The sequence below is a fragment of the Brienomyrus brachyistius genome, chromosome 21 (assembly GCF_023856365.1).
Source record: "Brienomyrus brachyistius isolate T26 chromosome 21, BBRACH_0.4, whole genome shotgun sequence".
NCBI classification, from domain to species: Eukaryota; Metazoa; Chordata; class Actinopteri; order Osteoglossiformes; family Mormyridae; genus Brienomyrus; species Brienomyrus brachyistius.
This window is the reverse complement of record NC_064553.1, coordinates 856,009-867,281: the sequence shown is the minus strand read 5'-3', so window position 1 is coordinate 867,281 and position 11,273 is coordinate 856,009. Positions and strand designations below refer to the sequence as shown.

Here is an 11,273-nt window from a genome sequence, read left to right as displayed (position 1 = left end):
GGCTTCTGCCCTGGAGGGCGACCCTGCAGCAGACCACAGTCCCCCCCCCCAAAGAACATGTGCTACTCACAGATATAAACATGTTTGACATCAGAGGTTTATTGGAGGATGTTGTGTGCACACACAAGTAAAAAAAATGGGGATTGCTGATGACCGTGAGCAACAGGGCAGTCTGTGCTTATGGGGAAGGTCTCAAGCACTGGCGGGACATGCTGCCCCATGCAAGTAGAGAGCCAGGAACCTCTTGAAGGTGTCCGGCTGGTATCCAGCCAGGCCTGCAGGAACCTTGAAAGCAGAAAACAAGCGATTCACACACCTGACAAGAATCTCAAAAGAGCAGAAGACAGATGCTGGTTTGCAGGTTTCCAGACTGAACAGAAACCAGTCAGCAGATAACTGAGTGTTTCATGGCATGTTAGCAGCTAGGGTTATATTCCTGGTGGCAGATGCACTCAGTGGCCACTCAGGTAGAGTTGCCAGGCAACACTGAAAGCGGTGAGTCGTGTGGCTGCAACTGAACACATGTAGCAAGCAGACAAGGTCAAAGGGCACAGCTGCAGTGAGGCGAAGCACTGGACTCGTGAGATCCGAGTGGTTCTGAATGCAGTGTCATTGTTGGTTGATCGAGCATCTTGAGTTGTAGGACTCGTAAACCCTTGATATGGGTTTCAGATTAAGCCCCCCCCAGCCCGGCAGCATACAGGCACAGCTGGCCCCTTGTACAGGTACAGGTCTGTTGACAAGAGCCTTCTGTTGGCGATGCCTACCTGGATCACCTTCCTCTTGACAACGGGCCGGATTTTCGCATATTCATAGAGGGGCTGGTCAGCATCCATCCACACCAGGTTCTTGACGCCGGTGTCGGAATCCAGGTCAGTGGTGTTGAGCTGGAACACGACAAAGCTGAAGGTCCTGCCGTTGGTGGCCACGCTCTGCACCGTCACCGGCCGCTCCAGGACCTGCGGCTGGGTCTGCAGGGACACAGGACATCCTGCTGAGCAGCCAGGACAGACTCTTATTTCTTCAGGGGTTCCCTACCCATCAGCCTCTGGGGCAGGAGAAGCTGCATGAACGTGTGTGGAACACGGCAGGAATCCCCATGAGAAACACTCCACCCGCCATGAGCTCAAGGTCTGATTGTCGTTATGACACCCTGTACTGTAAAGCATGCTGTGCTCCAACTACACCCAACGGCCATCCTGAGGCGTGGTCCCATCGGCGCCTTACCCCGTAGAGGGCGTGGGCGTGTGCCAGGGCATTCCCAAAGGCAAACATGATCATCTTGCAGTGAACCTGCTCCTCCTTCAGCTTGGGCCCTTCGCCACACTCGAGGATGTAGAGGGTGTGCGCGTGGGGGTACGGGTAGCCATCCTGGAAGCCTGCGGGAGACACGGGCAGAGATGCTCATGCTGGGCGGGGACTCTTCTCAAACCGCACAGGATTATGGGCCTTAACCCATTACAAAACCAGCAGGGGGGGGGGGTACCTTTGTCATTCTTCTGCTTGTAGGTGTGGGTGACCTGCAGGTCGATGGTGGGCGCGATGGGGTAGAAGGTCTCCAGTTCCTCACCCTCGGTGCTCCGCAGCTCCTCCTTTCCAGCCACCACAGGAACAGCAGACATGCTGTTCAGCAGGAGCCCATTCTGGCCTCGGACCTGGAAGAGGTCTCCCCCTGGAGGCCAGTAGGCAAAAAGCACAATGAGCTTCCAGACCTGTATCCATGAAGCGCAGAGACAAGGTCTCATTCTCCCCCAACTAGGAAGCCCCTCTCCACTCTCGGAATAATATGAACCAAAGCAGATGACACCACCATAATTTAAGGTCCATGCACTCTCCAGCCTACAGGGGGCGCAGCACTCACCCCGGCTCCAGCAGGCGGCCAGGCTGTACTTCTCAGCCAGCATCCTCCTGCCCAGTGCTGGGAGCCTCACCTGCAGGGTCCCGCAGAGGTGTAGCAGGTTTCGGAGCAGAACCGGGCTGAGAAGAGAGCGGGCAAACATGTAAGGCTGTGTGGAGGTGGGGGGAGCGGCTGGCAGCGAGGCAAAGCCACTGGGAGGCCTTGCCACCTGAGCGCGGAATGAGGAAGAGCTGCTTTTAAAGACGGCGGCCCCCAGGTCCCCCCACACTGCAGCCCTGTCGCTCACACAGGGTGAACGTTCCTCTGACATTTCCGCACGCTGCTCTGCTGATGGGTGAAGCCACAGAAATGTTAAACGATGAAAGCCCCCCCCCCCCACCGTGCATGTGTGGGTAAGGTCATCCCGTCAGTGGCTTAACGGGGGCCATCAGAGGCCTGGTAGGGGGCAGGGGGCTCCACTGAGCGGGGTTCATTAATAAGGGCTTAATTTGGACAGGCGCCTCTGCGGGGGGTGGGCGGGCGAGCCGGTGCCCCCCTCACAGCGGCCGTTAGGTTCAGTGTGCTGTCGTTGCTCCCTGGAGAGCAAAATGTCACTTTCCCCAGTGTTAGTAACGCGGCTCCAATGGTTTCTTCATTAGTCCTAATTATAATCCTGAAGCTTTTTGGTGACGCACAGACAAACACAGAGGGTGTGAGGAGGACTGACCAGAATCTCTCCCTGGGGGGCTTCCGTTCTGTACTGTCCCAGAAGCGGGCGTGCTGGATCGCATGCTGGACCCGCTCGTCTTGGTCCTCGATCTGATTGGCCGCGTCCTCAGCCAAAGCCAGGATCTGTGGAGGCAGCCCCTGTCTCACGATGGATTTGGTGAGCCACGCCGCTTGCCGTGTCCCTGTTAAAACGCCACAAAAAACCATTCAGAAGCCAACCTGCAAAACATTTAACTCCTTTGGGAAAACTCACTATATGCTGCCACAATGCGACGTGAACAATTTAATCTGCATTTACAGCATTCAAAAATAAAAATCTTCATCGGTATCTTTTGTGTATTCTTAACATCTGATATTTACTGAAAGTCAGCTGTGTACGGGGAAGGGACCCCCCAACCTCCCATCCATCCATCCATCCATTTTCCAAACCGCTTATCCTATTGGGTCGCGGGGGGTCCGGAGCCTAAGCAATGGGCACGAGACAGGAAACAACCCAGGATGGGGGGGGGCAGCCCATCGCAGGGCACACTCACACACCAGTGACTCACACATGCACACCTATGGGCAATTTAGCAACTGACTGACATCATGTGAAATTTATTTCTGGCTATGGGCCTGGTGTAAGGGCCGATTTATGCTAGCCAATTTAGATCGCTCTCAAATAAGAGGGCACAAAATTAAGATTTTATCGTATTCGCTCTGATCCAGATTGTTTAACGGAACTGGATATTGGCCCCGTGTTCCCATCTCGTTGTAGATGCTGCTTCAATATTTTCTTGGCCCGGCATAACAGTACCTTCTAGTGCGCTTGTCCTCTGGTTAAAGACGAAACACGGCTTTTCGGCCCGCGGCGGCAACCCCTCGTACTCGGGTCCGCTATACCGGTGCGGGTCACGCCAGCCGCGACTCCACTGCGGGAATGTCGGCTTGGCCAGCCCCGGGACGAAGTGCAGCCTTTCAGCGTAAGTGACGCGCTCCACCCCGGGGATATCCACCGGCGCTTTGCGTTTGGTACGCGGCGGTGCCTTCAGGTGTAGACAGCAGCTGACGGAGAAGAGCCGTGCGCCGACGCGATGCCGGGACACATGCGAGATATGGAAGCCGCTAGAGCATTTCCCAGCTTTGATAAGCGTCAGCACCAGCAGATTCATTCTGAGAAAACTGCAGGTGACCACCTTGAGCTCAAACAAGAAAGCTATTATATTTCCTTCATTGGTTATGATTTGGCCAGTATAATCATCGTGCGTAAACACCAAACGTCCTTCTCCCGTGTCTTCTCTAGGAGGCAGCCATCTTGCAGTTGGTGACCCCGGTGCAGTGTGGGTACTGTAGTTCGCCTCGTTGGTAGTGTACTCCGCCGTCCTTTGGGCGTTATCCAGTTTTCACTGCGCGAGAAAACCTCTAATTGTATTTTTTTTGTAACAAAATATTGTGAATTAGTACACGTGTACCTTTGAAACCTTCGCTGTAGTAGCGCTGCCTTTTTGTTGAATTTCAGACATGAGAGGTTTTTTATGCAGGAAGAGATTAATTTTGTACAGAAGAGGCAGCCATCTGCAATAACGTTATGGTCACCGCCTCTCCTGTACACTCTAAAAATATGTACATTTTAAGTCAGTGCTTTTTTCATTCCTGAAGGACGTTCGTGGCTTCTGGTCGAAGCTAAAATGTAGGTATAAACAGACTAATAACCAGTTGGGGGCGCCGTCGAGCTGCAAATGGCATAGCCCCGGCAATACAGAGGTGTTTGTCTACATTCATCTCTTGTATTGGACGTGTTTTTGTTTTGTTCTTGTCAGGTCTACAAAGCTTTATGAGTTGGAATGCATAGTGTGAATTATTTGAAGACACTTCAAGTCCAGATAGTTCTTTACGGTGTGATAAATACGGTCTTTTAGTTTATGTTAAGTATTTATAACCGTAGTTTTGCTGTGGATACATCGCGCGACTGAACCTCCCTACTCTGTGAAGACTCAGGTATGTTAAGCATGTGAGTGTGCGTTCTCCCGCTTGATCGCTTCCGTTTCCACCCACTAGAGGGTGCTGTCATCGCAGGGACTGGATGGCCCGAAACGGCGCGGTGCCTATGACGATGCTCTGGGAACGGCTTCTTCAGCTAAAATATCGTTTCTGCATTTCCATAAAACAAAGACGAAATTAGAAATAGGAGTTTAGAGCATGTACAGTGCAACAAAGTACTTCATCAGTGATTAATGCAGCTTCCTCTTGCTAAGTTCTGGTCACTTGCAGTGTGATTCTCTGGCTGGACCATGACACATCCACACTCACACTGCTGTGTTTGATTCAGGTCCTCAAATGTCAGACTTTGATCATGATCCTGCGGCCCTGTGGCTCAGCAAACATTTTGTGTGTTATTCCGGCAGAGCATCTGCCACGGAGTGATGGAATGGCGCAGCCTGGGTAACCAGCTGGGCCACAAATACCACGGCGACAGCGTTACCGAGGCGGGACGGGGGCAAGAGAGCACCGGGCATTTGCAGCTGTGCCAGGGACTGTCTGACTGGCTTGTAAATGACTTTGGATAAAAGTGTTTGCTATGCAAATAACATGTAAATGTTCCTCAGACATCATGCTCCCCGTCACTATCTGCTCATTATCAGATAAAATGTATTTTGTAATTTGTTGGCATTTGGGAGTTTTTGGCACATGTTCTGTAAGGGATAAACCACAGACGTGTATCTGTGCTGCTGGACCAGTCAGAACTGTCTGGCTGCGGTTCCTGGGTCACTCTGCTTTCGGTCCCAGGACACGTATGTGTGGCGGAGAGTTTGGGGTATGAGGGCGGACTGCGTTCGGACGCGGGTCCGGGGACACGGATGTGGGGCGGAGAGTGTGGGGTATGAGGGCGGACTGCGTTCGGCCGCGGGTCCGGGGACACGGATGTGGGGCGGAGAGTGTGGGGTATGAGGGCGGACTGCGTTCGGCCGCGGGTCCGGGGACACGGATGTGGGGCGGAGAGTGTGGGGTATGAGGGTGGACTGCGTTCATTAATCGTTTTCACAAATAAATTCCCTTTGGCTGCAGAATGTCGCTGGCGTGTTAGCATGTAGAGACTCATACAACAGACAACACATGCATGTGGCCCATCCTGTCACCGCCCTGCCTTCATATTTTTCCAAACAGCACCCTGACAGGCCAGCTGGGCTTATGTGAAATACAGCAGGATTCAGTGGCAGTCATGAAACTTTTAGTGATGGGAGGGGGTTGGGGGGGGGGATCATGTTCCTCATGCATCCTGGGAATCAATTATTAAGCGTTTGTCAAATGCCCCCCATCCGACGGGCTCCTTCTGCACTGGCCGCTGCTCCCACCTCACCTTCGGGACGAATTCGCCTGACAAAAACCAACCGCATCATGCGATCTAGGGTCACTCTCGTTTATCTGCTCTGTGCTTTTGGCAGAACAGCTTCCAAAAAAGGTAAGAAATGAAGGTAAAGGCCATTTTTACACAGCTGCCATGAATATTTCTCAGTCAGCATAATTAATTTTATTTTACCGGAGATGAATATTTTGAGCGTTGATTTGTGGCTGATTATCGTGCTTTGGGTGTTCCTGATTCTTCCTAGAAAATAATTAAGTGCATTTCAGAGGAGCTGACTTAACCCTCGGGGATAAATGCTCCTCATACTCCGAATTCCTTGGCGTGAGTCGTGCTGCTTCCTCCTGGTCGAACGGGTACAGTGCGATAAAAGCTGTATTGCGTATTTGCATTCATCCACTCAATAGAGCGATGGACAGGTGGAGTCACATTTCAGGTGGCTTGGTAAACTGTGACCGTGACCAGTCAGGAACACTGTGAGATTAAATGGATCGGAGCCATGATTTAAATTCAATTGTCTTCTTTCAAAGTATGGAAAGAATGGGTCTCGACTCATGATTGCGATGCCGCCGTGGTGGTATGGCCGTTCATCAATATGCCAGCTCCCTGACATTAATCGTGATGGAAACAGTGTCTCGTTTCAGAGGATGTTTGATTAGCATTTTGGAAATTTTGTCATTTTGTGATATAAGATGCTGAATAATTTTAATACATGCAACAACCCTGAGGCAGGTCACTAAAGCCAGTTCCCATGGTGACGTACACGGAAAGCCGCACAGGATTAAAAAACATTCTCCCCATTTGTGTTACCGTCACATTCACCAGTGGTGTGGGGGTCTGATGGGCTCATGCGGAAGGGCAGCCCTTGTATCAGCTGTTTATTTTTTGATTCCCACAGGGGTGAAATGTGGGGGCATCCTGTCAGCGCCCGTGGGCAACGTGACCAGCCCCAACTTCCCGGGCCTGTACCCATACAGCACAGAGTGTTCCTGGCTCATCGTGGTGGCTGAGGGCTCCTCCGTACTGCTCACCTTTCACCATTTCGAGCTGGAGTACCACGCCGACTGTGCCTACGACTATATCAAGATCTACAACGGCGTGGCTGACGACGAGGGCAACCTGCTCGGCAAATTCTGCGGGGACATCTGGCCTCCACACTTCACGTCCTCCTGGAACGTCATGTCCATTATCTTCCGCTCTGACCGGCACGTGGCACACAGGGGTTTTGCCGTCGGATACCGGAAAGGTGATGGAGTGATAACCCAGCGGGGACCGGGGGGGGGGGGGGGGGGGGGGTATGGGGAGCACGGTCTGCAAAGTCACAGAGGGTTTAGGCAGGGATACAGGGGGGTGAAATAGGGGACAGTGTGGACAGGACTCAAGCTCTCAACAGGCTGCACAACCATTCAGCCAACGGCAGTTCAGCTTTTAAAATTTGCTGTTTTTAAGGAATCTTGCAGCTTGAATGAGTGTACAGAATGATGAGTGATGACCGGGGTGAAATAGCATCTTGCTCTGCCCACTCAGGTGGTGTTCTTCCCCTCTCATGGTCTTCATGTCGCCCCCAGACATGTGTGGTGGAGTCCTAACTGGGCTGTCAGGCACCATTTCCAGTCCGGGCTACCCCTTAGAGTACAGCAACAATGCAGACTGCTCCTGGACTATTCACGTGTCCAACCGCACTGTGGTCACCCTGGTCTTCATCGACTTCCAACTGGAGAACAACCAAGGATGCAACTTTGACTTTGTGGCCCTGTTTGATGGGCCCACTGTCACCCACAGGCACCTGGGGAACTACTGTGGGAACAGCATCCCACCAAACACCGTCACCACCTCCAACCAGCTGCTGGTGGTCTTTAAGTCTGATTTCAACATTGGAGGAAGAGGATTCAAGGCCTACTACTACTCGGGTGAGGAATACCGAAGGTACACGCTGGCAGAAAGAGTGAGATGGAGATAATTTAATGTTCTTCTCCGATTCTTCTCATTCTTGATCCAGGAGAATGTCAGCAGGTCCTAAGCATGATTAGAGGGAACTTCACTAGCCCACACTACCCTAGCATCTACCCCAACAACATCCACTGCCACTGGACCATCTCACTGGCACCTGGCTACCGCGTCAAGCTTTTCTTCACCAGCATGGATCTGGAAGACAGGAACAGCCTGACAGATGAATGCGACTATGATTCGGTGGCAGTGCATGATGGGAGCAGTGAGTCGGACAACGTGCTGGGCCGCTGGTGTGGGTTCGAGAAGCCTCCGTCGTTGCTGTCTACGGGAAACAAGCTACTGATCGTCCTCAGCAGCGACCGCAATGCGGCCTACAGGGGCTTCTCTGCAGCATACACGGGGGGTAAGCATCCGTATACTGGCCATTCAGGGCACATTTGACCAGGAGACTGGGTACACTAATGCCAGGGTGCACTAATGAGTCCTGAGTAGCTTAATCGGGTGTTTTAACTGTTTATGATACTAATACTAAAACCTAGTGACAGACAAAATGACGCTTCATGAAACACTTACTGTATTTTTTGGACCCCACTAGATGGTGCTCTTGGTTCACTTTGGGGCATTCTTTGTGTCCTATTTTTGAACACAGAGCACCATCTAGTGGAGTCAAAAAATATAGCATTTGGTTCACAAAGCATCATTTCGTCCATCGCTACTTACACAGTTGTGCATCCTGTGCAGACGAACGCTGCCACAGTGACACTGCTTCTGCATGCCTCTCTTTGGGGTACAGTGGTGCCCATCAATGTCAGCTGCACCAGGACAGAGTTCCAGATCCAGATATCCAAGCAGGCTCTCCCACAGCTGGAGCATGACAGCATTTACCTGGGGAACCCCTCCTGTCCAGCACAGATGACAGCCTCTGAGTACAAGATCTTGGCGCGCTTTGTTAACTGTGGCACAGCTGGCCAGGTAAGGGGGTGTGCGCTCTCACCATAACCTTTAGTGCTTTGCCGGGCCCCGCTGGGGAGGCGCCGAGTCCTGAGGAGGCCATGCTAACACTGTGCTCCCCTCACAGAAACGCAGGAACATCACGGTGCTGGTAAATACCCTGTACATCGACCTGTCTGACGGCAAGCAGGGGGACATGCAGGAGTACGAGCTGCTGTGTGACGCACAGAGGAAGATGGCATCAGCAAGCATTGTAACAGCCGAGGAACGGGAGCGGCTGAATGAGCTAGCGAGGCGTGCGGAGGGGGCCGCCCACACTGGGGAGGGCCAGGCCGAGGAAGCCCCACCCCACGACACCAGCGACATCGTCTTCATCAGCATCTGCGTGCTGGCCGTCATCCTCATGGTGATAGCTATCGTATGGCTGGTTCTGCTCTAGCGTGCCCCCCTCAGGAAGTGAGCGTAGCTGCGAAGGCCCTTTGAAATTAATTTTTTTAAAAAGTGGCAGGTGATACAACTTTGATGGTCTCTGATTTATTACTATCGTAAGCTTTTTTACCCTTGATTAGATGACAGGGTGGATCCCAGTGTCAGCTTTCCTGGTTTTGTCAACAACAGAGAGTGCATGCAAATGTGTGTTTGTGTGTGAGAGAGAGAGAGAGAGCATAGGGTGGGCTCTGACTGAACCAGTACCTACTGAAAGAGGGATGGATGAAGTATGACCAGACTGCCTACTGATGGACATGTGATGGGTCTTGGACTTTCCATCCAAGGTGATTGGGTTTTCCATCCAGTCCGCAATCAGTATTAAAAGCTGGATTTAGCTCAAAACAACTTAAGTATCTCTCTCAAAAATGTCATCATTTTCATAATTGGTACAGTGAATTATGCAGTGAATTTCATGAGAAGAAAACTTTAATGTAAAAAACAAATTACAGTAAAACAAAATCACAATAACTGACACCTTAAAAATGGTACAGAGGTAGAATTACAAACTGCGAAGTAGAAATGTCTGTCGCAGATTCTCAGCAAGGCCACCCCCTCCCTGGTTCGGACGCCCTGCTCACTTCTTGTGCTTGAGGACCAGCTCGCCGACCGGCACCTTACTGTCCTTCACTTGCACACAGATTTCGGGTTTGTGCTTCAGCGAGAAGACCAGGGTGCGGATCGTCCGTCTGTATGAGCCGCTAACCAGGCGAGAGCTTTGGTGGAAGACCTCCCTCTCGATGTTCTCGACGAGGACATGATCTTTCTGTAAGGCAAGCAGAAAAAAAAGCCATTAAAGACAATTTTAGAAGATCATGGGTCTAAACATTGAATAAAATTTGGTTCTAATTGTAAATGAACAGTACAAGTCTGAGCCATGCGGTTCCCTGAGGTGCACGCAGCGTAAGTGCTCTTGCTACAGGTCAAGCATTACCTCCAGGCCCATGGCTTCTGCTAAGAGCTTCCGGGCGTTCTGCCTCAGGCTCTCGGACTGCCGGTCACACCGCACCTCGATGGAGGGTCTGCTGGCGTTTTCCTCAATGCTGCTCCTCCACAGGGTGTAAACCTGCCCAGCAAGCCGCCTTACATCTGTATCTGTGTGCTTGCGCATTTTATTAACCGTGTGACCTGCAAAGCACATGTAGTCACCACTGTGTATGTGACATATCACATTTATCAATGAAGACCAGGCTCTGTGTGATGTCCATGGGCGCAATTAACGTTAACAAGCCGCTACTGCATCACATCGACATGGTTATTAAAGAGTCTTACCTATTTTAGTGGATCTGAGTACCTCTTTGGACGGGATCTTTTTGCCGAGCTCCTTTAGGGCCGTCATTATATTTTCTATGGTCTGTCCAGGCAGCTCCAGCACTGACTTAAACCTCTCAATGTCCTCTATTACGACCACTCTCTAAATAAGAAATCATTTATTTTGTGAATTGTCACAGAGTATTTCTATAACAACAACAACAAAAATAATAATAATAATGGCAACTTACCCGTAACGATTCGATTGTAACTTGCCTGTATATTTTGCCTTCAGGCTTGCTTTCCTTTTTCACCTCTCCTTTTGGTAGCTTTACAACAAATTTCTCCATCTCTCCGGATCAAGTTACCATCTGCAGCTTAGTGGGATATACAGTCAGGGGCTAAGATAGGTGGCGGCCACCGGTATCAACAATGCGAAACACACTGGGAAGCAAATGGGAGCCATTTTGGCTCTACATATTTGCATCGGCGCTGTCACGGAAATCTGTCATTTTGGCTCTATGTATCGGCATCGGGGCTGTCACGAAGGTTAATCATTATGGCTCTACGCCCTATCCACAAGTCAGGGCGCGACAATCCATGCATACTCCCAGCTATATCGCGACATTTCATTTTGAGGATCTCTGCAAGGCATGATATAGAGTTTTCGGTAGGAAATCGCCACTCCATTAATGCGTGCGGCAGTTTCCTTCCGGTCTCCATTTGGTC

General features: G+C 51.2%; 3 protein-coding genes across 4 annotated transcripts; 1 reads left to right on the top strand and 2 right to left on the bottom strand.

The window, feature by feature from the left end:
- Positions 1 to 75: 75 nt before the first annotated feature.
- mrpl37 (mitochondrial ribosomal protein L37) lies at positions 76 to 3,900 on the bottom strand. The gene is made up of 7 exons (XM_048988477.1): positions 3,363 to 3,900; positions 2,565 to 2,748; positions 1,862 to 1,977; positions 1,487 to 1,672; positions 1,228 to 1,379; positions 768 to 971; positions 76 to 285 (listed from the first exon to the last, which is right to left on the bottom strand). The coding sequence occupies exons 1-7, from the start codon at positions 3,715 to 3,717 to the stop codon at positions 193 to 195; spliced, it is 1,290 nt and encodes a 429-aa protein (XP_048844434.1). The 5' UTR covers positions 3,718 to 3,900; the 3' UTR covers positions 76 to 192.
- Positions 3,901 to 5,533: 1,633 nt separating this feature from the next.
- On the top strand, positions 5,534 to 9,715 carry cdcp2 (CUB domain containing protein 2). Its single transcript, XM_048988474.1, has 6 exons — positions 5,534 to 6,005; positions 6,805 to 7,152; positions 7,475 to 7,816; positions 7,906 to 8,259; positions 8,650 to 8,828; positions 8,935 to 9,715. The coding sequence occupies exons 1-6, from the start codon at positions 5,807 to 5,809 to the stop codon at positions 9,244 to 9,246; spliced, it is 1,734 nt and encodes a 577-aa protein (XP_048844431.1). The 5' UTR covers positions 5,534 to 5,806; the 3' UTR covers positions 9,247 to 9,715.
- On the bottom strand, positions 9,705 to 11,202 carry tceanc2 (transcription elongation factor A (SII) N-terminal and central domain containing 2). 2 transcript variants are annotated; one of them, XM_048988487.1, is made up of 4 exons: positions 10,817 to 11,202; positions 10,566 to 10,703; positions 10,228 to 10,421; positions 9,705 to 10,059 (listed from the first exon to the last, which is right to left on the bottom strand). In XM_048988487.1, coding segments are annotated over exons 1-4 (522 nt in total). In that variant the 5' UTR covers positions 10,818 to 11,202; the 3' UTR covers positions 9,705 to 9,870. The 2 variants fall into 2 exon arrangements, with proteins under 2 accessions (XP_048844444.1, XP_048844443.1); XM_048988486.1 differs by having other exon boundaries at positions 10,566 to 10,707; positions 10,796 to 10,936.
- Positions 11,203 to 11,273: the final 71 nt, after the last annotated feature.